We start from the raw sequence: 27,302 nt of genomic DNA, 5'->3' as shown, positions 1-27,302 counted from the left end.
GAAATTTTATCATTAAAATACGGATATCGATGCAGATCTAATTTAGTCCTCTAGAGATTTCCTTGTAGGGCAATTTTAGCTATCCTTGTTCTAGCAAGAATTCCGTAAGGTTTCCCAGCCCAGTTACACTCTTGGTGGTACACTTTTTTTTCTTTCTACTTGGTCGTTGTTGCAATCGCAACGCCACTTGGATGTGGTCCAATGACAGTGGCCTATCGGCTGGTTTACCCTGCCGAAATCCTCCAGGTGGAAAACGAGGTTGGACTGCGAACGTGGGCAGAAGTACGGGGAGGTGAAATCAACTGGCGATTTTCCACGGTTGATCCGCAATGGTTGAAGAGGGTGGGAAAAGGGTGGAGGGGTGGTTAAGTTACTGCGGTACTCTTGCTTCCAGTCAAATATTTATAGATTCCTTCGAGAGGAAAATGCATCGACTGACCGTAATTTGATTTTCCCCGAGTACGAAGAAAATTGTGCAATCTGTTCGAGGTAATTAATAATAATTATTCGAATTTTCCTTCGAAGAAGGTGGCCGCTGATAATGGAAGTTTCGGGAAATTTCAACGCAACAGGAGAAAAGGATAATAATGGGGTGGTAGAAAGAGGTAGTAGAAGGCCGGTGTCTAGAGAGTCACTGGATCGAACAGGAGGCTGGTGCCTTTGTGCCGTTGCAAACTAATAATTAATTAAAACTGATGGGCATCCACGAACGAGCTGGAAGCGCTCAGCATCTCGAAATACACGCGGGCCTGGCTCATTGTTTAAAGCAAAGCTTAAACCCTTCTAACCAGCTGAACTTTCTTTTTATTCTCAAACGAGCTGTTCCTTTGTAACAATTTATTTTATTACACTGAAAACAACGGAGATCCGTTGATGGGGGGGCGAAGTTTACGTTTCACGAATAAATCATTAATTAGCAACAGCACATATACATTCAAATGGTACGTATACAAAATAAATCATTTTTTGCTTTGTTCCATTGTGGAAATGCAGATGATAAATATGATATTACTTGAAAGTTTCATTTCATAATGGACTGTTATTAACGACGATATACCTTCACGAATAAATTTATAATTAAACTGAACGCGATTAAATTAACTTTCAAATATAAACTAAACGTGTACGTATTTACTGTTTGATGAATTTCGTTATTTACATTGAGTTCATCAAAACGGATGCATAATAAAAGATATACAATACTCATTATGCTACACGATAATTTATGCATTTAACAGCATTACGATTCATGTCAGACTTTTCATATTTTGAAATCAGCCATTCGATACACAGCAACCTAATAGAACACCAGAGTTCCCCTCAGTTTTATTATACTTGCAAATAGGATCATTATCATTTATTATTATAATGAAACTTCTTAATTTAATAACAAGTTTCTCGAGTCGATAAAATACCCGAGATAAATTGATGCTGCTTTTTTTCTTCAAACGGTATCTCGCCCACTAACGACTGCTTTTTATAAACGATACCACGAAAAAATTCAATGTTCGATACCAATACCGTTGCAATATTTTCGTTCCCCGCAAACCGTATCTTCGCGTTGTACAAACACGTTCCCGAATTCCCCGATCGACGTGGTTACACCATTCCCACGCTCCATTTGCCATCGATAGAGGATAAAAAAAAAAAAGAAAAATAAAATATAGAGCGTTCACGATAAACAATGTTATCGATTCTAGCGGCCTCGTGAACCCAATTAACTACGTAATGGCGAAACGCAAAGACAGAGAGTTCAGTAAAGCGAATATCGTGGCGGATAGCGAAGTTTTTAATAGCGTTAACTTTCAGATACGAACTTCTCTGTGTTAACATTTTCCTCTGACAAGTTAAATTTCGAGTTTCCGCTTTATGGATTATTTTCTGATAATTACCTTGATACAAAGCCCGTAACGATTCGTTGACAGAAAGGTGGCTAATTTCATCCCCGTTAGAGAAGCAAGTATCTTAACAATTTTCGAGGATATTTCTGGAGGATCGATGGTCAGATCAAAGATTGAAGATAGCCAGTTCGAAGGTACCGATTTAAATCACAAATAGCGTTGGCAAGCACGCCGAAATCGTGTCCACCTCTCTCGCTCTCCTCTCCGTAGATGAGAATTTTCTTCTCGGTTTGCCGCTGGTTCCTCCCTCTCTTGGTCGAACACGGTTCGCCGTGACTCATCAACGAGGACGAAGATGGTGGACCTTGTCGCGAATCTAAATAAATACGGGCACACGCAGGCGAAAAACGACGTGGACGATGGGGTTCGCGAGTGGGCAAAGGGGTGCGGTGAAACGACGAGACATCGCTTAGAAATGCGTGAGTAAGAACCTTAGACCGCGGTAAATTTATATCCTCGCTGCTTTTCCCCTGCCTCTTACGCTCTCTATCCCTTTTCCAAGCTTAGTCTATCCTAACACTGTCTATCAATAGACCTTACTAATTACCAATTTATTTTCAATCACAACAATCCTACCCCCAATCGTAGCGAAGGTACGAAAAGTAAGCGGAAGCGATCGCGCGGAGCGAGTCTGTGAAGTGGTAAGCCGGACGAAGCGGAAACCCGTCGTGGTATAAGAAAAGAGAAAGAAGAATAGTGGGTGAAAAGGGGTGGCTCTTGACGAATCAGAGCGTAACCGCGATACAGAGGAGTGCAGTCGGCAGCAAAGAGTTTTGCGGAGAGGCTGTGCAAGCGGCTCGATGGTTAGGCGAGATTAGGCGCGCGGGTAGACGGAAGCGAGGGGTTGAAAGCCCTCCAGAAGGACTTCACCGTTGCCCACTTCATCCGCGCTAAGAACTATACCACAGATTCTTCGGCTTCTTTTCTTGCCGAGCTACCGAAACGCTGCCCCCTCGGACTTTTCTCAACCCCCGGACCTTTGTTCCGATAACTCTGTCGAACGCGGAGTAGTTTGACCCTTTTTCCGGAATGCCAAGTGGCGCGTCGCGACCTTCTTACCGCGACCTCATCCCCGGATTTCATCCCCGATACAACTTATTCTTACGTGAGCCTTTCAAGGGGAGTTTTATATATACCCTGCTTTTATTAATCCTACCGTAACCAAGGGAAAACAATACGGACAAGCTTTTTATTGTCGCGAACCGCGAGTTTTAACGTTGGAAACGGTTCGCGATTGATATCGCAGTTTATTTTCCGGTCGAACGAGATGCAAAGAACGAGCAGCAATAACGCGCGTACTCTCTTTGACCGAGACAACGGGGGTAAGTCGGAGAGGCTGTAAAGGCGACTGAAAAATGCATAGAAAGGGCGAAAAATGGAAGGTGGAAGAGCAAGGATGAAACGTTGTTTCCGGGGTGAGAAAGGCGACGAACGATCGCATCGTCGAGACAAAGATTAAACAACGGAGAAGCAGCCGGTGTTATTGTTGAAAGAAGAAAGATGTAGATATTGAGTGGGTCGAGGTTAAGTCGTGCCGTGATTGGCCGGCGGAAAAGATTAAAATAAAACGATCGTCTTTGCAAGCGACGCTTTATATCTACGTTTGTTTGTTGCGCCGGATAAATCACCCGAGCCCCGACAGCAGACTAAACTGTTTTACATAAACGACACGCTCTATTCATCTCAGTTTTATAATTTACGAGCCAGCACGGGAGGACATTATTTTCGGTTTTCAACTTCCCGGCTACGATGTACGGCACTGGAAGTCTGGCTGATTCGAAACGACAGAACAGAAGAGTATTGCGTATGAAAAAGTTGGTTGAAATTCCTTTTTTTTTTTTCCATCCATTTGATAACGGAGAAAAATGATTCTTTAATCTTAACGAACGAAGGTAAAAATCTTCCACGTACGAACCACATTTCCAACAAAGGTAGATGCATTAGTACGATCTCTATGTCGTTCTCTGCACTTTCCTCGTTTCGTTTCCCACTTCTTCGTTGCCGTCGCGGGTCTGAATGGTGGCAGCAGTGCCATTGATGGGTCACAGTATTTATAACCGGCCGAGAGAGCGCGAATGGTAGAGCTTTTGACTAGCTGCGTTTAAGCGGAAGCTCTTCCCTCTGATATTTCTTCCGAGGGCAAAGAATCGAGCTTAAAGCGAGTGTCCGCACGGAGAAAACGACGGACGTCGTAAATTCAAGGTGTTTTCTGTCCTATGACTCTTCTTTCACCAAAAGAAGCATTCGTCTCGCGGTACTAACCGGGAAAGGGTACTTCGAGAAACGAGAATCTCACCAGCCTCGTTTCAACACGACATCGAGAATGAAATAGAAAGGGTAAACTGGATGAATCGATAGTGAAATAAATGAAGGCATCGATAATCAGAATGTTTTATCAGTTTACGGTAGCAGTTCACAGAATCGCCAGAAGTTGTCGAAATTTCAGTTCGCAGGGGACGTGGAATTCCGCGCGATACAGCCAGGAAAATCCGAGCGGCTTAACGAGTTGCCACGACTAGAGTTTGAAATCCCGACGGGACCAGATCCAGAGTATTTCTCGGGAGCAGTCCAGCGGAACGCACATCATCGTAGCTTTCTTTCTGCTCGAGCTTCTAGTTTGGCTTTTTGAACCTCGAGGACATACGTTGATCCTCGAAATTCCTCGAAATTCCACGAAATTCCACGAAATTATGGCACCGTTAACACGCGTTCCTAGTTGCATTTTCGTGCTTGTTCCCTATGGATTAAAGTTACTTTAGCTGGAGATTGACGAGCCTCTGGAGCAAACTAAAACGTGGCCGTCGTCCACCATTCGTTCGAACGGATGCAAAGTTTTCTGAATCGCGACGGGAAAATGTGTGTAAGACAAGCTCGTTAGAGAGAGCGGGATATTTTCTTTTGACATCAGGAAGAAAATACAAGAGACGAGAGGATAGCACGAAACGACGGTACGGCACTGAGTTGTCCGTTCTAAAATTAGGATGTACGCACGGGTAGTCTGGTCGGGGACTACCGAGAAGACGTCGCGTTGTCTGGCCATCGTTATTCGTAGTCTCTCGCTAACGTAACTGATTCGTTAAATCAGCCGAGAGGCTGAGTCGCTGACTTCCAGACGACACCGACGTAATTCGACACCGGCTGACGAAAACTCGACCGAAATTGCCATCGTGTTCGAGGAGGGACGATAAACGCGGTGCCGCGTCGCGCCGCGCCTGCCCGAAGTGAAAGGAATTCCAGTCAGCCATAAGTCAGACGTCCCACTCTACGCGCCATCAATGACAAATCAGACGTCTCCGATCGCCAATTCCAAGTCAAAACATTCTATTTTTTCCCTGATTTTTGAATTCTTTTCTCTTCGATATCTGAAACAAATATTTCTCTCTTATTTTCCTACTTATTTTTATTCGATATTTTACACATGTATTCCCCTTCGGTTATACAAGAAACCCTCGAAAGGTCGGTTAACTTCCTGACTCGAGTTCACACGGTTGGTTAGTCATCGAATCTTTGGCAGACGGTCGTAGCAGGTCAGCCGCGAGCAAAGCGGAAAAGCAACGCGATAGAAAAGAGGCTAGACGATCCGACAATAGAAGAAAGCCTTATCGAGCGTCCTCGAAAGGTTATTCGTGTCGATGTCCGCGATACGAAGCTCGTCGATACAATCGTTCCCGGAAGAATTTCATGGAACCACAGGGACGAACAGGGTGGCTAAAGTAAAGGGGGGCAAAGAAACATCGAGGGTGAAGGAAGAAAGAGAGAGAAAGGAAGAAAGGAGAGACTCAGAAGCATTAACGCAGCGAGGCAGCCGGCCAAAAGAAAACCATTAACTACTTCTACAGGATGGAAGAAAAACAGAGTGGTGAGGGTACGAGAAAAAGGGACGAAGAAAGCCACGTTCCCTTTCGACGTGTATCCCTTTTTCAGGCTGCCGTTTCCATTACCAGAGACCGATAGTCCTCGCTCGCCATTCGCAGTGACGTTCGCCATTTGGAATCCCGTTCTATTCCCGTTTGTCGGTCAATCGGAAGTCGGCCGTATTCAATGGAGACCCCAGATGCACAAGGACTCTTCGTCTTTCTAAAGGTTCAGATATGGGACGAGCTAGCGATAGCAAAACTTGCCTTTTATCCGTAATTTGTCATCGACAAAAATATCCTAATTTGAAATTCCCTTAGCATATTAACCCGTGATAAAAATATTTCTACGATTTACAAAGATAAAACGAAATACAGAAGAGAAGATGATTGTAAATCAAAAGTGTGCGGGTTATTGAAACGGTAGCAAAGACTTATGAACCTTCTTGCCGCGAGTCGCACTTATCTGAAGGGGAAAGTCGAGGGTTGCATTCACTTAGGATCGTCGTAAAATCCATTCTTAAGGCTAAGGCGAACTAAGCCTCGGAGTTACCGCCTAATCTTAGCGACGGTGCCACCTCTTTGCGGAATACCAGAGTACCCATAATCGAAAGCTTTCGCGGACGGTTTTCAAAGTTACTCCAACGAGACTGGCTTCCTGTTCGAACCAGCTCCAACAGACGTTCTACAGGAAACCCCTTAATTTCCTCGTTTCACTAATATCAACGTTCCCGTTATATTAAATACCGCGAAATCTTAATCTCTTTCACAGCAGAATATTATTTAAAAACAGTGTCTAAAGTACAATTTTGCAATATTTCACCCCTTTTCTTCAGCTTAATTTCCTTCCTTTATGCTCCTTAATTTCCGCGTTTCGTTAACGCGAATTTATTTCAGAAATATTACCTCGTTGCGCCATAAAATCCATTCTCAAAGCTCTTTTATATAAAGCTACTTTAATTTAACATCTCGCGAGTGTAGAACGCTGTTCACAATTCGCGTCTGAAAAAGAAATTTTACAAGATTTCGCGAGCAAAGGTATTCCAGACTCCTGGAATACGGAAGATTCAACCGCGAACTAAACCGCACGTTTTTCAAACACTCGTGCGAGTCGTCGAAAGCCACCAACAACGAGCCCTACACCTTTTTCTACTCGCGAGAACTTTGCAAGAGAGTATATCTCCGCAGACAGTGCGGGTTCGGGCTCGGCGAAAATCGCGGTAAAAGTTAGGAAATCCAGGGCATGGATCGAATCCTTTTCGGTCAAAGGGTTCGTAGGTTTTTCGTGGTCCAGGAGAGTCAGGTAGGGCGGAGTAACCAGCCGCAAAAAAGGTAACCAGATGAAAGGAGAGTGCGAAAGACGGGTCGAGACATGAACGAGGTGGAATACATAAATAGAAATCTCGGTTCGTCTCTCTTCGTCTGATCGTCTGCTTCCAACTACTCATTTTCTGCCCTCTTCTCTACTCTTCGTATTTCTCTTTTTAAACCTTCCTCTATCTCGTTCTCTCGTGATAACATACAGGGTGAATCGCCTTAAAATTGGGCACTCAAATTTTTTTATAATTTTTACATATTAAGAAAAGTTCATAAAGTGCTTCATAAAATTCTTATACCGGTGTCTGATATTTTTTTTATTGACTTTATTATCGGCCGAGAATATCAGACGACCCACCCTGTATAAGTATACGAAGAGTGGCGGTAGTCTAGACAGAGTGTCGATTTTTGCCGCGGCACCAAATTAGAAACCCTTCCCTGGTTGGATCCATCGCGCGGTTCCGACTCTCTCCTCTTTCGCTCCAACCCTCCTCACCGGTCTATCCCTCGCCGTTTTTATTTTCTCTCGTTTATTCCGGTGTTCGTCGCTCTTTCTCTTTTCTCCTGCGTGTTTTTCTCCTTCTCCCCTGTCTCTGGAACGCACGTATGTGAGATCGCTTAAAGGGGATGAACAGACGAGGTCGTGCGCCAACTCCACCTCCCTCTCCATGCAAATATTTTCACTCGACCTTCTATCTTCCTGTTACCCTTGCCCCTTTCAATGGACACAATTTCGGCCAACGAAAGAACCACCGACACCCGACTGTGACGAAAATCTATTTCTTGGGACACTTTCGCTTGTTACTTGTATTTTCACTTAAGTAATTACTTATCGATAATCAATTCTGAGCTTGGAAAATCATAGCAGACTCAGTTGCATACGTATCTTTTTTGATGCAGCCTGTATAATTAGAAAATTGGCTCTCTTTCGTACTGTTCACGTCTTTGATGTCGTTAAATGAACGAGAAAATTAGCTCGCGGGTTAGTTCCCGGTTAAATTGAAGCTTCTGCAAGCGGCAAATAACCGCGTGCTCGTCCTATATTCATCCTACTGCACCCCCTGCCATCTCTGGCTATCGGCCCCCCTCGTACATACATACATTTATGTAAACACACGGTCTGTAGGCGAACGCGTGGAACGGCAGTCTCGGTTAAGGCCGCATAAAAGGGCTATAAAGGTCGGTTGTAAAGGGAAAAACTTGGACTTAATCCGGTGGCGCGAGCGCGCAAATTGTGTTCCGGGCTGCTCTTCGCTTTCATTACCTTTAACTCCATCGTCCTGTTTCAAGCTTCCACCTGAGAGGGCAATTACATCCCACCCGTCCCCTCCCTCTACGGCCCATTTCGACGGACGATCTCTCAATTCTTTCGATTTGCTACCCCGCTCTCGCGAGTTAAAAGTTTCCTGCTGTTGAAATCTCGGCTTGAATTTCGCTGCGGAGAAGTTTGTTGGCCGGTTAGGAAACGGCCGATCGTAGCCGAGAAATAACTTGATTCAATTTTCGCGATAACTTCAGAGAGAGGAAGGGATCAATGGGATACTTTCGGTGGCGATTAAACCTTGTTCAACGAAGCCGAAGCAATTTACTGTTTAAAAAAAGATTTCCTTCGAAAGCTGCGATTATTTTTGCATCAACTTGTCTCTAAATGAACGTGTTAGTCTTCGGGTAAATGAAAAAGACACCATTGTCAGAGGATAAAAGTCGAAGATCCACCCTTAAAATCGTATCCGTCTGATTTACGATCAAGCTTCCGTTCTTCTTCGGTCCGTTAACCTTTCTTAGGTATAGCTGGACTCGTTGGATTTCCGAGTAATACAAGACCATTGGGAACTCTCCTTGACAAATGGAGGAAAGGAGACAAAGGGTCATCGTAGCCAGCCGAATCGTTTCCAATTTAAGAAGGCTATCCTCGAAAAAGAACTCACGTTTTGCTTGCCGATCGAACGTGCCACGATTCGATCTTGAATTTCTATTCGAAACGACAAGCACTACTTCTTCCCTCGATCCACTGAATTCGAATGTATCGACGACCTACTTGCCGACACACCTCCTCTCCTTTCTCGTTAATCGTTCACGTTCGCGAGAATCATTTCGTGAAACACTGTAGAGCCCTCCAGGTAAATTACTCGTCGATCGGGGCTCGATTTTACGACGGGTCTTTTGACGACGGCTGTTTACTCGACGACGCTTTTCAAAGCTCGACGATCGAGCTGACAAGATTTCGACAACGGGGTTAACAGGGCTTTCCGTCGGTTCTTTTGCATCGAAATTGCGATCTCTTTTTGGTTCGAACGGAAGAGCGAATATTTGAAGAGTCTTGATTTCGAGATTATTAATGGATATCGAAGATAATCGAAGTTGTAAGAAATTTGATAGCTTGGAAAAGTGGAAATTGATCTGCTCGGTTTAAGCGTAGCACGAAATTCGCGGGGTCTATAACGTTACGACTTCGACGCCTGATTCAGGAAATTTCTGACATAAAGCAAGGAAGAAACGGAAGGAAACGGTTGGTCGAAGTTACAGCCCGCATCGATCGTCATCGATATTTGAGTTACGTTGGAATTTCGTTCGCTGGTAATCCGCAACGTTCGAAAAGTTATTAAATTTGCCAGCGTCTCATGGAAGGTGGGGCAAGTTCGTGAACGTTGGTTAGAAGTTTCGGCTCCTTCATACGGAAAAACGAGTTTTCCCGGACAGAAGTCCAGAAATTTCACTCGCTACCATCTATATCCGCGGAAGCTTACTTCACGGACGCAGGCAAAACTTGCTGTTTGCACGAACTTTGCGGAATCTTATCCCGGGACTCGAAGCTATGCCAGCTCAACTATCCCCGAGAGCTGTGTACCCATTGAAAAGATAATAAACGGGCTAATCCGCTTTTCAACGCGTTTCTACTCAATCCATATTAGATTATCTCGGCGTTCAGATTAATTGTTTCCTTCTTATACAACGCAATTATCGATCTACTGCCAAATAATACTTGTTACCAAAACTACTTTGAAAATTAATAAAGACTTACCCTTTTGTAGACGGAGGTCGAAAGTGGTGATATCGTCCGCGAAGCCTGAGGACAGCGGAAGATACGAATGCGTGGCTGAGAGTACTTCCGGACATCGGGCCTCGCTCGCGGCCCAGCTTCTAGTCACTCCCGATAGCAGAATTCCGGAAATGAGTAAGTACCTTCCTCCTCGACTGTTTCGCTATAAAACACTTTAAAACGAGACATTGTTAACGATACTCTGCAAATTTTTCCACGAGCTTCGTCAGCTGCGTTATTTCTACCGTTGCACGTCGTAGCAGCGAAAATAAAATAGGGATTTGTCCCGGAGGACAATAGAGTGATCGAAATGTCGCAGGTGGTCGATGGGGTGGTATCGCAAAGTCGCGGGCCGCGATGCGTGTAACTCGCGCTGCTATTTTTTCACCGATTCAATAGCGATTCCATCGCCTCTGTACGCACGACCGGCGTTATGACAACAACCAGGAAAAAACTCGAACGTGCGCGACGAGACTGCGATGTATCGGCAGCTGTTCGTCGATCGATCGATCCCTGGAAATACAGTCGGTACTTCTTTTTATTTTTCCTGCCTCCCTATTTTTTTTTTCTATTTCTCTTTATAATTTCCATTTAAAGTATCAAAGGTTTATCAAAATAATTCACGGTTGTGGTCTCGGGTAAAATTGTAACCACGAAATGCAGAGACGTTTAAAACGGTCCGCGTATCGATCGGTAGCTGCTAGATTTCCAACAGAAAACCGAGCGGAACGTTAGTTTATGGCTTTTCATAATACCTGCAACATTTGGTAGACGCTTTTCGCCGGTGTATTTATGCCAGCTGAGAAGTGCACCGAGGGAAAACAGTTAGAGGGGAAAAACGCGAAGCTCGCGTTTCCTGAAACTCGTTCTTCGTAACCAGTGCGAACGCCGAACGCGTAACTCAGCTTACGATGTGCTGCAATTTCCACGGCGATACCAGACCAATTCGAGTTGGAAAATTTCGCTACATTTCTCTCGGTCCCGAAAAAAACCTCCAAACATACTGCGGAACGTTTTTCCAACGATCAGACGCTAATCGCAAAAAGCCTTCGGACGAGGAAATTCTCGAAAGTGAAATAAAAAAAAAACGGGGTGGGTGGGTTTATATTTCAGGGGTAATAAATTTCCTGACGCAACGAGGGCGTTTAACTTAATAGCGGTAAAAAATTTAAGTGGCAGGGATTAAGTTGATAGAGATTATGATGATGAAGGAAATAGAAGAAGAGTTTATGGTAGGAGATCTGCTAGTCGCAGGTGATAAAGCAAGGATTAAGCACCTGATGCGATAATACCAGCACAGTCCGGCGGGTTCCAGCTAGGTACGAGGAGAAAGCTTGCGGTTTACCACCACCGTGGGGTTGCGAGCCTCGTATGACGGACAAAGGGCGACAATTACAACCCTGCCAGCCACGTCAGGGTTTCATATAGCAGCGAACTGCTGATGGCGGGGTCAGCTGCCCGTTTTGCTAGGCGCGCCTACATTCTAACGGCTCGTAAATCCACCGAACGATGGAACACCCTCCGCTGATTCTCGCGGAAATTCCAACGAACGCGATAATAACTCACGATCGGATATGGGCAAGATTGATTTAAGAGAGAAAAGAAAAGAAAAATGAATTTTCTATTCGACGAATAACTCTGGACGAATTTATGGAGGATCCTTGAAATTACACTAACTGGGAAATATAAATATTACCCCGTTTCCTCGTCGGGGTTAATAGAAAAGTGTTACTCGACTACCCGGAAATCCTATTTTACAATGTCTGTGTTTTTCATTGCTCTTCGACGGCGGCCTCGGCGATGTAAGTCAGCTTCCTGGGAGGCTAAACGACGCGGAACGGGCGTTATTGTATCAAGTTACACCTCCGCGGGCAGTAAAGCGTGCCATTGCGAGTGTAACGGCAATTGTTAGAACATAGTGGCTCGGCTAGGTAGACGGGAACAAGGGAGGAACATTGGAGTCGTAGTAAAAGTTTGTGGTAAATGTTATTGCAATGTAGCGCGAGGAGTATGCTCTTTCGAGCTATTCTAGGCTTATAAACGTTACCACAATCTGTTACCGCAATCGAGCGTTAACCATGAGACACCCTCCGAGTCACTGTCTCGAGCTACCAAGAAGCCTTGATGAAAATAAAGTCCCATTTGGGATTTTGCCTCGCGCGTTAACACGGATTCGCTTCCCAGCCATCAAATTTACGCGCTGCTAATGAATATATTCGCCATTAACAAGCATGCAACGCGTAATTACTTTTCTAAAAGAAGAAAATCGTAATTTCTAGTGTAAAAAGAATCATCCGGCAATCCGGCCAAGATTCCGTTGGCGGTTTCGTGCTCAAGTTTCTCTGGAGGAAATCCTCGAGCGGTCAAACAGCTGAGGCACGGAGAAGGGTAAAGGTAAAGGTGAAGGAGTTGCTTTGTGAGTCGTGTGCGAGTGCACGCGTCAGCGTGCTGGCCAGAAAGCATGAAATTGTAAAAACCGAGACAGCAAGCCAGCAATTTATTTGCTCGCGCGTGCAGCTTCGTGTCGAGGGGCGTCGAGGGGCGCCGAGGGGCGTCCCGGGTTATCGGCGAGGAAAAGGCGTGCATTCAACGGTCGACAAAAGAGTTGTGTTTCGTTTTCTCGACCTTTTCACGCCTTTCGAGCTTGAAAACAAATCTTGAACGACCACTCGGGATTTACACACCACCGAGTTGAAAGAGAAAAACGACTACCGTTCAAGAAATTTCTCACCAACGCGAGCGTGTTAACACACCTTATCTACCAGATGAAATGAATATACAATGAAAAAAAAGTACACGTTTTTCACTTGCTTGCGAATTAGAATTGCTAAATATCAGAAAGTGAGAAACACGAGAACGTTCGCGGATAACCGTGATTCAGAACCAGGCAACGAAACGGTACCAAAAAAAAATGGTCCCAGCAGGTCGAGGTAGCGCGAAAACTTAAAAAATGAGACGCGGAAGGAATATTCTTCGCGAGTGTCGCAGGTGAGCCACGATAAGCGAGGAAACGCGTCGCGTAAAGCATTCGTGAGAGAGGGGTTGTGGGAGGAGGATAGCGAATGAACTCTCGAGGGGTGGTTACGCGTAGCTGGTGGCATTGTTTCGTTGGAAGAAGAAACTCTGAAACTGTCGCGCGATTTCGCGTGGCCCGTCGTCGCGACGACGATAAACAACGGGCCCCAGTGGAATGGAGCCGGTAACGCGCTCCGTCTGACTATACACTCGCTCGTACTACTTGCCACCGCTGGCGACGCGACAACGTATTGTGCGTGCCCGTCGGAGCGAGCTTTAAGATTGAAAGAACGAAACGAATGGAGGAATTATTTAAAACCACTTCACACTTTCTCGTTATCGATGAGACGTTAAAGATGAACAGACGAGTATGAATAATAAATCCGTTTCTTAAAAGTTCCAAGTTTCAAGAGAAATTTTTCAACCCCGTTTAACCATCGTTAACCAAAACGTCATGATGCCTCACGCGATAAATTCTCGAGGTCAATAAGTAGTTCAGTTTAATCCTAAGAGGGTTTCGCGGTGTCGCAACAATATTATGCACGCCTGTTGTTCCCGCGAAGTCTGTCGCGGTGCAACAAACGAGTTATGCGAAAGCTGCCTCGACGAGGATGTTCGTCGAGAGAAAGTTCGTCGCGAGAGACGTATAACGCGTCCCGTTGCGACCGTTCGTTTCGACGAGCCCTGAACGACCCTTCGCACGACTAGCCGCAACCTTTCCTCGCGATACAAACTTTGTCGAACTTCCAGGAACAACGAAGTTTCGCGAGTAATAATTGCAGTCGGATCGCTTATGCCATGCCAAACAAAATTCCTCGAGCTTATTAGCACGCTTCCTCCGCGTCCGTTTGATCGCAACTTGAAAATATCATTCCAGCTTTATTTCGTCGTGTTCCCTTATCCCCTGAAGAAACAACAGCAAATCGAGGAACCTCTCTATTTTTCTAACCCGTAGAACAAACAACTGTATCAAGCTGGGGTATTCTCGAAGGCGAAGACGCTTTTTGTTCGTCTTCGTTTGTATCGCGTTGCTAATTAGCCACGGGTGCAAAACAACCGTTTAATTATCGAGGAAGCTCTCGTTTTTAACGAGCGGCCCGAGAAAAACAAGCGTCGCCGTTGTTCGCTTATTTATCGCCGGCTCGAACAACGCGACAGCAGCTTTGATGCTGAAATTTTTCACCCCGTTTCCCGAGGGCCACGCTTCGTTTTCTACGTAGACGAAAATCTGTTAGCGAAAGCGATATCGTTTATGAATTATTTTCGTTCAGAAAAGTTCCTGAAAAGTTCTGTTTCGTGTTTTCATTTCGTTGAACCTGCCCGATTGACGTTTTAGCAAAACAATTCGAAAACTGTTTCTAGACTGTACGTTCCGGGAAAAACAAGGCTGTAGGAATTTTTATTCAAATGCCTGGTTAAATGAAACTATATTTTATACTATCTATAAATCCAGGTGAGGTGTTTTTACGATAGTTGACAGTTTCATAAAGCAGGTGGGAATGAAAACAAGGTGAAATTGTATTCGGTGATCGAGTCGCGTGTAGGAGTACAGTCACGCGAGCAACTCGTCTGGCAATCCAATCGGGGGATCAAAAGGTTGACTCCGCGAAAGCCGGCTACGATTGTACGTTCGCGTCGTTGGAAAACTCGTTGTCGATCGCGAGGAACGATACGCACAGGCCCTGATGCGAGGGAAAAGAGAGGAAACGGAAGAGGAGGATCGCAGAGCGTGGAACTTTGAGCGACCGGTAAAAGCATTAACTCGTCTCTCGGAACGGAGTACGATCGACGCGTTCTCTTTTCGCTGCTGCGATCACCCACCACGATAACCGACCACGACGTCCACGTCACCGGCTGCATCGGAAGCGTCCGCATCCAGACGTATGGAATTTTATATGAACCTAGAGAACACGCCAGATCGTATTTCGTCTGTCACCGGAAGAACGTACCGTGCACGATGCAGTTTCGGCAATTCCGTGCCTTTTCGCGCAGATAATAACGGGAGAGGATATGATTTTTCGATTCTGAACCTCTTTGCGATTGTACATTTTATGATTTCATTAAAAATTGCCTCCGGGGAACGGATGAAATTTTCAAACAAACGGTGAAACTTTAAAGGCATTTTGGTTGGAAAATTGATAAATGAATAAAAGTGTTAATGAAAGTCATAAATATGGAAATTATCATAAAGCTTCGTTTTCTAATTAAGCCTTCTGGACGTAAGCTTTGACGAAAAATATTTAGCGAGGATCGACTATTTAACAGGATGACTACGCAGGTATTCAGCAATGACTGGCATTGATTATTCCGTGTGAATATCAAGCGTTGATCAACGATATTCGCGAACAATTATATCGGAGGCGACACGGCCGAAAATTGAATCGAGGCCCGGGAATAAAATTTTCACAGGCAATCGAATGTATACACACCGGTACGCGTACGGTGAGTACACGCGAACTAAAAGAAATTTCCGATAATAAATGCTCATCGATATTCCCAGCCACGTTTTACGCAATTATTGGCCGCGTATCTCGATTCAAAAACGGGAATATCAAATATCTCGACTGTTCCAGTCTGCCTCCATAGTGGCGGCTTTTCCCGTAAACATCGGTAATTAGTTTCCCTAGAAAGCGATTTCATCCACATCAGTTTTACGCAACCGGCACGAAAAACCCGCGAAGCTCGCGAATTAACCGACAGATTTCCCTGCTTTTCATCGTGAAACGAGATTCGCTCTCGGGCATATTTGTCAGACGAACCTCCCGTGTTCCTTGAAAAGATCCCTTTTCCGTTGGACAAATTAGCATCGACGGTGATGGTTTTCCATTAACGGGACCGATCGTGCCCCGGGCGTAACCGGATTCCGTGACGAACCAATTTCTTCCGGCAACAGTCACTCTGTTTTATAAAATGACGTAATCACGGGGAAAAATTCACGTTCTCTGTTTAATCCATTTAGTAAGGGAAATGGGAATCGATTGAACTTCTCGAAAGAAACAATTATAACCGTCGGTCAGCTTTCAAATTGAAGCACACTTCGTCGATAATCCTCCGGCTCGATATCCAGCCGTCGAAAACGCGAAAACATACGGACAGGGAGACAAAGTGGCCGCTGGTAATCCGATGTCCTTTTAATTTCTCTCGATTAACGATCGACCCTGCCCGGCCGACCAGTTTGTACCCGTGGAATACTGGTTCGAACGATGCGCACACAATACAATCCAGCATCCAGTTCACCGTCGATCAGAGATCTTATCAACGATCGAATCGGCAGATACGACTATGTCGACTGCGTGTTTGTTTTTTTTTTGGTTTTTTACGAACGCTCGCAAAAAATCGAATACATGTGGGTGACAGAAATCGTCCCTCGAGGGTGAAGTAAACAACGGTCGACGCATATCGCGCGCCAACTGACGTTTATGTATCTTTTATCCTAGATTTGCCTATTTTTTTTTTTTTTTTGTTTTTGCTCTTCTTGTTCATTTTCTGTCGCGTTTAATGCCTTCGTTTATCGTCGAATCGCTTCGATGGAACAATAGTATCGATCACGTGTCAGTGAAAACAATCTCGATAGCGTATCTGGCTGACCAACCATCGACTGATTCTACTGATCACAGTAGACTGGGTTTTATTTATTGCCTTTTTTTCACTACTTTCACATTATTTCTATGAAAATTTCTCCTCGAAAGCTGCGAAACGCTTGGCATTTCATAGGAAAAGAAATCTAATGGACGACACTATTAACAGAATCTGTGTTCAACGTTAAATGTAAAAAGGCAGACAGAAAGGAAAAACGCGACGTCCATTTCCCGTTGGCGGCGATAAACCGGATAATGGTAACAAATTGCTCGTACACCTAGCGCGGTCTTTACTCGTCGCAAGCGAGCATTTAAGATAAATTACAGTCATGCAATCGGTTGTATTCGAGCTAGCAACGCCACCGGGCTAGGGGAAATTTAAACATAACGTTTGATTAAACTGTCAGAGGATTATCAGGATTTTTCAATCAACCAGAATGAGTCGTCTCCCAATGGCGGTCTTTATCGTCGAAGACTATAATGACCAACGAACGATGGGATAGTCTATTTATTAACGTCACCGTGCTGACAGACAAACGTTCTAATATTTTACTCTACAATCGCAATTGATGCGAATTAATTAAACACGGTTGGACGATTCATCGTAGACATTATTTTTCCTTTATCGTCTACTATTTATAAATAAACAATTTAAGCAGAAAATTTCGTATAACAAAAAATTATTCAATCGTTTCAACGTATGGTTAAACCATAGAATCCTTCTAAAGCACACCCGTACCATGAATTACGACTCACTCTGGATAATGTGTACCATTTGATCTGAAATCTACGATTGCTCGAGTTGAACACTGTAATTTTCTGATCCGATCTATTTTACTCCCCTTTCTGTAAATGCGACTGATTGAACCCTTTTCTAAGGGTGAATTGAGGGATCGAGTGAGCTATTTTACAGAGTCGTGTACAATTGAAAAATTTCCAAGTAAATTGATACGAAGACTGGATAGAGTATCGTATAAATATTTATGCGATGGACAAAGTAGATAGAAGAAAATTCATCGGATCAAAGGTGACAGTGTAGATCGTGGCGAATCTAGGGATCTCTAAAAAATTGAATAGGCGAGGTTGTCCAAAGAAACTTTCGCCGAGACACGACAAGCCGAATCGCTTGGTTCGTTCTTTCACGAAGCGTTTTGAAGCGAGTCTGCGAGGGAAAGAAGACATTCGAGGAGCTTTGATCGCGAACAGTCCCACGTAGAGAGGTATATACGGAAGATGGTACGCACGGCTGAGTGTCTGGTTAGATGCAGAGAAGTGCATTTCCCTGCAGTAACCCCGGACGGCACCTACGGGCTGCAATCTTCCCTTTCGCCTTTCGCACCGACCTTGCGTCTACCGTCGAGGCAATTCGCGCAAAAAAGACGGAAACCCTCTGGAGTTCTCAGGACAACCCTCCCGCGATCTTGCGCGACTGACACACGCTTCTCACCAGACTTGCCACTCGATCGTTTCGTCGTATCATCTAGATACGACTCGAAATTACCCTCGAGGCTCTGACGCTTTCGTAGCCTGAATACGCGGCTGATATTCTTACAGTGAAACCGGCTCGATGCGTCAAACGCGACGGATAACTTTGATGGACGACCCAGTTTGACGGTTAAAGTTTAACGATAATGACTACATAAAGCCTTCGTTAATGTTCCTAATATAAAATGGCTGATTGCTAGTTTAATCACGATGATCGAGGGGATCGAATCGCGTTGCCGAGTAACAACGGGAACTACGAAACGCGTTGAATCAACAGCTCGTTTGCTTTATTAAATTCTGACAATATTGCTGTGTATAGTGATAGATAGGCGTGCCAATAGGCAGGAACCAGGAAAACTAATGGCTACTAGCAAATTAATAGAGAACGCATTAGAATGTGTAACTCGTCGCGGTATAGATGTTGAGCGGAAGCGATTAAAATTGATCCTGCAATCAATTCGCGGACGATACCTATCGCGCGAAATGGTGTTAATCGCGTTTCATCCGTTCATTCGCGTAACTACGCTCGTCCTGTTTCCTTTTTAAATATCGTCGCGGATATTAAATAGAGTTCTTAATCGGAAGATGTACAACGTTGTTTCGCGAGATACAAAGCTCGATATTAGTCTTGCGTTCAGAGAGATACAACTTAATTGCAAGAAAGAAATTCATGGCGCAAGAAAAACATCCGGGACACCGACTGCATTCTTTGGATTAATAAGCTCCTTACCCAGGAAGGTCTTAAAAGAAGACAACGAAGAAGGATACAAATTGTAGAAAGAATGGCGAAGCTGGATAAAGTTGAAAGAAAGCAGATACAAGGGATGCGGAAAAATGGAGAGAAATGCAACATTTAAATCCAAGTTGAATTCTTATTATAATAGAAAAATGCAATGGCTCAATTGCATGTCGCAGAGGGTGATTAGATCAAATTCCAGGACAATTATCAACCCAAAAGCCGAAAGAATATCAGACACGCTCGGTGTTTGCGAGTTCTAAACAAAAGAAGAGAAAACTTGGGCTGACACAGGCAGGGCGAGATTTCCAACGCGAGATTTCGACGAAGAGACAACGTACAGAAGCACCGTTCCAGATTTCGCCAGCAGAAAGAGAAGGAGAGACTTTTGACGTCAGTTCTCGACACACATCCAGGCGTCGTTAACGATATGTAGATCGCCGTCTGCGACGACCCGGAATTACACGCCGCAATCCAGCGTCGGAAACGTCCGTGAAAAGAAGAAGACCCCTTACTAGAATTTTCAGCTAGAAAGAGGAAGAGAGAGGGATTCGCTTTTTCGTGAAAAAAAAAAAGAAAGAAGAAAAATGAAACAGGGCCAGGTAGAAGAGGAAGGGGGTGTCCTTAAGCGTAGAATCGCGTGCATCTCGGCTGTGTTGCCCTTCCGAGCGAGCATTCATCGGTAAAATGTCGTTTCTCTTCGCGCAGTTACATCGTTGAATGAATTCGCGAAAGAATTCGTGCGGCACGGCAGCCATTCTATTGTTTCCCGGTCCCTTTGAATTCTCTTTCGCGGCACGATTTTCCTCCTGTTTCTTATCCCTCTCTGTTTGTCGGATGTTTTTCTTTCTGTTTCTCTGCCTCGTCTTTGACCGTGTTTCCTGCAGAGATGACGAGGACTGCGCCGTGTTCTTTCGCAGCGTTTATACTCGTTCTCGAGCGAAATTCGTCCGGCGGGAAGAAGAAGCTTCGCGTCCTCGTTCTTTCGCTTTGATTAAGTAGCTTCCGTGAAGTAACTCGAGCGAAGGATAACGTTACGAGAGAAAGAATGCGAGGAATAATAAGGAAGATGTTCTTTTCGGAATCTAATTGACTCCGCTGTATTCAAAGTTGTTTTCCCGCGACAAATTTTTAACGTCTAAATGTCGTTACTTGAAAAACATGTAACGAGACGCGACGATTTAATGAGAATATTATTGTTGCAAAACCGCGAATCGATACGCCCCGTATCCCCAACTGGAAGCCTCGGTATCATCCCTCCAAACGAATTAACCGAAGCGCATTATCTTCGTGCAGAAGGGGTGAAGTTAATGGAAGACAAACAACCGAGCCATCCTGAACAAGCTTCGCGTGCTTTGTTTGCGCGCGAAGTAAGGGAAAAACGGAAGCTAGATGGCCGTGACTGAATCCTGCGGTCCGCCACCGCGCCGGCCATCCCTTTTGTATCTTGCGGATTCCTGTCTGGTTAATTGTACTAACGTACAATTAAAAGCTTACATTTGATAATTAACCGTTCGTATCCCTGATAGTTTCGGTTTAGAAGAGTTGCTTGGGATATACGACGCTTAACCGCGTGAAATAGAAGATCGGGTGAACTTAAACATTGTTGAAAACTTCTCGGTGCACGTACACACGTCAGGGTATAAAGTAAATAAAAATTCATGGCTGGTATCGACGCGTTGAAAGAAGGGAAGAAATACGATATAAGAGAGAAAAGTGGGTTTCGTTTGAGAGAAAAAGGTCGGACGTAACCTGGAGCTGTTTTATACCCTCTTCGAAGGATCGATCTTACACCTATATCTTTTAATCTATTGCGTACCTTTCGCGGTGAAACGTGTAAATTGTTTGAAACAAAAACGAGAGAATTTCAAATTCTACAGGCAACAGAAGAAACAAGAGAAAAGGGTGAGCGATAAAATGAACGCAGAGTGAATTCGAAATTCCTAGCAAGGGTCAGCAATATCCGTGGCCTTATTGAATCGTGTACGCCTCTGATACGATTGAATACAGCCCGGAGGATGTGCGAAAAATAATCTAAACCGAAGTGACTCGTCGCTGGAACGCGGATTCGAGAGAGAGATTCTCACGAGAGGATCGAGAATTCCAGGTATTGGTGGTAGTCGTTCGCGAATTTCATATCGGGCCAGGCGCGTTCATTTTACGAGCTGTGTCACGTTCTTATGGACCGAAAGTGTCTTTGAAAATTTCTCACGAACGACATTTTCAGGGGATCGCGCTGGAACCGTTCCGGTAACTGGTGTTGAAATTCTACTAATATCGAGCTATGTTAGGAATTACAGAAAAGCGGGCAAACTTTTCCTCTTATTTTCCAAACTTTACGTAGACAAAGTTTCCTTCTTAACCTACCTTCAACCTATTGTTACTATTCGCGTATATAGGTACGAAAGGTTGACAGGCAATTTTCCGAACGTTAATTGCTTCAAACACCAAGCACTTTATTTAGCCTGCAGATGAAGGAAACAAAAGAAGACGGTGTAGAAAGATGAAACTTCCAGTCGAATCGAAAAAACTAAACTGCTGTTGAAACGGTTGTACCAGTTGATGGAAACTCTTAACAGTTTCTCTTTGTACCGAGAATCCTCTTTACGAGTATACTCGTTCCATTCCGCGAAGAAGAAGCACCCTTAAAAAGACTAGCAAACTCGAGCGATGGTTTTATCCGCGAGTTCGTCCCGTAAACGCTTGCGATACGTTTCCTATAAAATTTTAACGAAGGTGACGAAAGCATTCGCCATCCGCCTTAGTGCTCAAGGAAGATCGAAACTCGCGCAAACAACTCACCCTTTCAAGCTAAACGCTCCCCTTTTTCGGATTGAAATCACTCTGCTCGTTTACCGTCGATTGTGGGATAGACAAAAGGATATTTTTCTCCAACTTTAGGACATCGAGTCGCGAAAGCTAATTTTGTTTCCAAAGGAAAAAGGATAAAAAAAGAAGAAAAATGAAAGAAGATTTCATAAAGGTCATCTCTTTCGCGAGTGGAACAGCAGAAACAACCTGCCGCCGTTCTAACACACAGGTATCCCTTGTTCCTTTTCCCCTTTCGCACGGTTTGCCAGATCTATTCAATTTACTTTTTCTCCAACGGCAACAAGGAATCCGCTTGCAACAAAAGAACCGTGCTGCGCTGCTAGCCAGAAGGGCGAGGGTGTACGAGAGCCAGGAGGTAGAAAGAAGTGCAGGGAAGAGAATTTTCCTCGGTAAAAGGACACGTGGAGGAAGCCATGGACGGTGCTTAAAGCTGCGAGGGTCCTTTGAAACTTTACAATTTCATTCTTCCAGACGTGGACGAGCGCGAAGATTCCGCGCGACTCTCGTCCGCATTTTTATCTCGCCCTCTTTCCAGGCTGGCCAGCCTTTTTCTCTTTGCCGGTTCAAAGGACACGTGTGTAGTCACGTAACCGGAATCATTTTACTCGGCTCGAAAGCACGTGTAACGCGCAAACGTCAGGTTAAATCCACTTAGGTGATCCCGTGGACTACGTTGTTTGAAAGCCAATGAAATACAAAGATTGCCGTCCGAGAGAAACGGTGTTAACGAGGAAAATCCAAGTTGATACGATGATGTAATTTGGAGAAGCAGTCGCATAATTCGGTCGGTGAAATTTTTTTCACCCCTCGATTCAGACGGTACCGCGAGCAAGGGAGATTAAAAGTTTCATCATTTCAGAGGCTTCCTCTCCGGTCTGGCCGAGTTTTCGCCGCAATTTTCGGTGCATGCTCGAAGAACGAACAACTCGTATTTCATACTTGATATATGCACGGGTATAGAGGAAGGATGGGGGATAGGATAGAGAAAGCATCGCGTTAGCCTTAATTAGTGCACGCGTGTGCAGCCAGTTAGCGCGAGCAAGTGTAATACATTTTTAAACTAATTCCACGGCCGACGAAACTCACGTACCGCATCACCGGGCAACACGACGAGTTTAGGACGTGCGATGAAAAAGTTTCTTCCAGGGATCGAATCGTGTTGCTCCAGATTAAAATAATTATATTCCCGTGTAAGTACGCGCGTTGACTCTTGACGAAAAATATTTTATATCCATCCCAAAGGGTTCAGAGTTGAAAGGGTTAAATCCCTGAAAAAAAAAGATTTTTGAAATTTCGATCCGGTCGATCAAAAGGTTGTGCGTTGCAAAGCGGAAAAATACCGGTGAAATATGCGAGACCCATCAAAGAGCCGGGTTGGTAGTAAAAAATATTCTGCCAGAAAAATCGTAAACACGTCGAGAGCTGACACGTATCGTTGGAGAGAATCACAAGGGAATATCTAAATGCAGCCACAGCAACACACCGATTGATGTTACATCGACAAGAGATAATGGTGTCCAAACAATGTTGCACGCGTCAAAAGCAACGAACGTTAAAACTGTTGTTTGTTGTCGAACGAACGCTTTTGGCCGGTGATAGCGCGTCGCTAATGAGACAATTTCATTCGTCGGAAAATTCGAGCGGCAATGAGGCAAACGTGGCACAGCCGAATGGAACAACGCGTTCCCAGATATTTTCCCTCTAAAACGGGTAAACGTGTCATTCCGCTTTCAAACGAAAGCTTCGCCAAGTCTATTTGCTTTACAGTCTGTACAGATTGTTGAAGAAAAAAAGCAGAGTTGAAATTTACAGAGTATTTCAGGTTTTCCTATCAAAATGTAAAAGTATAATAATATACGAAAAGGAACAAGCAGGTTTTCAATCAACTTTCAACATTTCTTAGAAACGGAATAGAGCTTCGAGTCTCGAATTCTTCTTCAACGCCTGCAGAAAGGATCTGCAAACAATTCTACAATTTCTCTCTTCCCAAGCACGCCACATATACCGATATTGTTTGAGGAGAACCGGCGAGTTATTTCACCGAGTAAGAAACCCAGAGAAACCATGGATCGAAGCGTTTCCACCTGGTCGGTACTCGAGGATCCACGCTCGATAAATGGATACCATGTTTCGCCCAATATTGCAATCGAAAAACGGCGCTGATGAAATTTCGTGACAATCTCATATTCGTTTCAACAGCGTTACACAAAAAAAATCCATAATACTCCAAATAAAATGAGAACTAAAATTTCAACTGAATCTTATCCCCGCTTTTTCTCCATTATTCGTTGCGTGAATAGGATAAAGAATGAAGAAAAAAGAAACGCGAGAAGCTTTTACCGCGAAATGTCTTCAGCTCGTTAGAGACTTAACGAGAAGGAACGCGGTGGGCAGGTGCAAAGCGTAGGGTGAAGAAGTGAAAAAGCGAGAGAGGGCAAAGCCGAGCGTACAAGCTGCTCGAGAGCTTTTCGAAGTTGGAACTACGCTCGGTAATACCGCTCCGACCGAATGGTCGAGTACTAATCCGAGTGTAATAATGGTGTCCGGGCTCGCAGAGAACGTACGTGAACGCACTACTATTCAGACTACTATTACCCGGCCAGCTGGCTCATCCACCTCCTTTCAAACTCATTGTACGATTTTTAATACATCGCATACGCGCCTGTACAACTCATTCTAGCGGCATTAGATACTCTATAGTCTATAGGCACCATTTTATAGACTACATTTTACTCCCCTGTAGACACCAAACGCGACGCACGGGACTTGGCTTCAACCCCCTTTCCATGTAACCAAGAATCTACTAATCTTTTCCCGGTCGTTTTAACCATAATTTATCTGCGTAAATCTCTGACTGTTTAATAGCGCATCAAATGACGCTTGTGATATTGGAAAACATTTTGTAAAGAGTTTTTCTAGCAGGCTATTAAAACGTTACGATAATATATGCGCGCTGTCAAATGATTAATCGATGTTCAAAACAAGCCGCAAGATAGAAGCTCGGTTCATAATGCATTACAGTTTGAACAACGGAGAACGACAGTGAGGAATTACAGTCGGCTACGGTATTACGCGTTCGCGGTGAAATTTATGGGATACACGATAGATTTACCGCTAAGAAGCAGAAGGAAAATTCAGAGAAAAGCGTGTCTTCGAATCGTCGGTGTTGTTTGATTTTCCACATTTTCGTCGAAGCGATAAATGGAAAAGAAAAAAAGGGGGAAGGTAGAAAGTGGCAGAAGATATGGAATGGGGGATAAGGGAATGTTTTAAGCTGTTCATAAATCCAGTCGTTTCTCGCGTTCACGGTTTTCCTTCTTCTTAGCAGCCGTTCCATTTGCATACCAAAGACTAATCCGCGAGCGGGCCGATTGAAATGAAAATTCACGGTCCTGTCTTGAATCCGCTGCCAACGCGAATATCATTTCCTTCCAAGACGAAGAAAGCTTTAACGCCGTACGATTTATTCGCGTGAAAAAAGAAAAGTGAGAATGAAAAAGGAGACCAGAAGTTGAGAAATCGCGTTTGGTAGGAAAAATAAAAGTACCTACTGGAACGTACACTTTTTCTACCCCCGTAAAGGAATGATGCGCATAATCCTTTCTAAACACTAATGTTTTTCTTTCTACTTTTGTTACAGCGACCCCACCGTGGGTGAGGCAGGAACAACCGTGCCCGATGACTGGTGACTTTTGCATGAACGGGGGTACCTGCCTGTTTTTCGAGACCGTCGGTGAACCAGCATGCAGGTGAGCTGTCAATCGATTTAATTATTCGCTTCGTCAACGACACGTATTCATTCGTTATCGATACTTTCGGAAAATTGTTGATAAAATTGTTGGGAGCGAGTCGAAGGTAACCGGATAATTTCGATCGTCGATCAAAGGTGAACAACATCGTGAAGTTTGTTCTCGGCGTGAAAGAATAAAGGCGAGAGGGCAACGCGATGGAATCGCTTCGTTCCTGTTGAGTCTCATAAAAAATTCCATTCACTCCGGGTACCAGAATTTTTACGTTCTACTCGCCTCGTTTTTACATCCCTTCTGGCGGAAATTCGTACGTTCGAAATTTTCGGCCTTCGTTCCTCGGTTCTTGCTTTTTATCGGTTCTTTCGAAAATTAAATTTCTCCGTCGGCACTCGTCTCGCCCAGCAGCGTGTCGGATAAAATCGATCTAGTACAGGTTTAATGAAAAAACTTTGAAGCTGGCGATGATCAGCGATCGTTCCACGAAATTAGCAGCTCGATCAACCGGCAACGAACGCGTTACTTCTTTCTCCGCTCTGTTCTACGTTCGAGTTACTCTTGTTAGAAGAATCACGGGTATAGTATAAGAGTGGAAAAAGTTGGCCGATATCAAAGCAAACACATTCGGTCGGCCAACATTTTCCCTCGATCTTCGCAAACACTCGACTCATTTTAATTTCAACGAAACGAGGAGAAACCACGACGGAACTCGTCGCTTTTACCTACCTGTACACGCTGCTATTATTTCAATGACGTGGGAACTTTCCTTTATTCCTCTTCTCGTCCCTAGCTCGTTTCATCCACTTTCCTTGAACGCGTCGTGGAAACTGAAACAGACGTGAAACTCATGAAAAAAAAAAAGAAAAATGTAACACACGGAGCATGATTTTTCTCGAAAACAGCAAACATACGACCGCGATTATATGGAGTCATAAAGCTCTCTCTTTTAGGCGTATATACACCTTCAGATTGATCGTTTGTTACTTTGCTACCTTGTTCTCAAACAGGAAAAAATAAAGAAAGAAAAGTTAGTGAAAGTTGAAATTTATTAAGGCATTTGCGTGTCCCAGAAAGGTCGATTATAAAAATTTATATAGGGTTTATTAATTGTATGGTTAGCCTACCCTGGTACTAGGTACAGCCAGAAGCTATTTCTTGGAAAACCACGTACCCTTTAACCCTTGACCTCTGAAAAAGTATATACCGTGACCCTAGGCAAGTGCAGTATAGGGCGAGCACAGTGCACTCGGAACTTCTCCAAGTGCACTCTGCGACCTCCTGCAAATCCGCTCACACGTGACGTGCATACCGTAACGGTGGAAAAAAATTCTTTTCGACAATAGATTGCATCCTGAAACGGATTAAAAACGAGTCTTTATAAATAATTCTAACGAATACGATAAGGATGGTTAAAATTCGCTAATAAATCGACAGACCGGAGCGAAACCGGATCCTCCTTTCCCCGGCTTTGCAACTATTTCTTCTCGTTGTTCATAATAAATCATGGCTCGTATCTCGAGAGTACTCGATTTATGGATTCCCAGTGACTCGTCTTCTCGCGGAATAAATTTCCTCCCCGTGATCCCGATAAACTCGCTATAAACCCGCTCGGAATCGTAGGTAGAAAAAGAACGACGGCAACCGAGTGAAGTATCCGAAAAAATCGAGAAAGATCGGGCAGAAAAATGACGAACAAGTCGATGGCCCAGTTTGAAAGATCGCGCCACCAAATTCCTGTTTATAAATTGAACAGGCGAAACGTTGTCGTGAATCGAGTATCCAGTTTATCGCAGCTGGG

The 27,302-nt window shown here is 44.3% G+C and overlaps 1 protein-coding gene across 3 annotated transcripts in view; it reads left to right on the top strand.

Annotated features, from left to right (window-relative positions):
- LOC114871588 (protein vein) overlaps window positions 1–27,302 on the top strand; it is a 166,843-nt gene that overhangs the window by 105,829 nt on the left and 33,712 nt on the right. For all 3 annotated transcript variants that reach the window (XR_006829504.1, XR_006829503.1, XM_029177688.2), the window contains exons 3-4: window positions 10,105–10,247; window positions 25,399–25,507. Coding sequence is in view for 1 of the 3 variants with exons in the window: in XM_029177688.2 (XP_029033521.2) it covers window positions 10,105–10,247; window positions 25,399–25,507 (252 nt within the window). In the remaining 2 variants the exon portion in view is untranslated. The remainder of the gene's footprint in view (window positions 1–10,104; window positions 10,248–25,398; window positions 25,508–27,302) is intronic.

Source organism: Osmia bicornis, chromosome 6 (assembly GCF_907164935.1).
Source record: "Osmia bicornis bicornis chromosome 6, iOsmBic2.1, whole genome shotgun sequence".
In the NCBI taxonomy this organism is placed as follows: Eukaryota; Metazoa; Arthropoda; class Insecta; order Hymenoptera; family Megachilidae; genus Osmia; species Osmia bicornis.
Note: the sequence above shows the minus strand (reverse complement) of the source record. Positions and strands in the feature narration are given on the sequence as shown.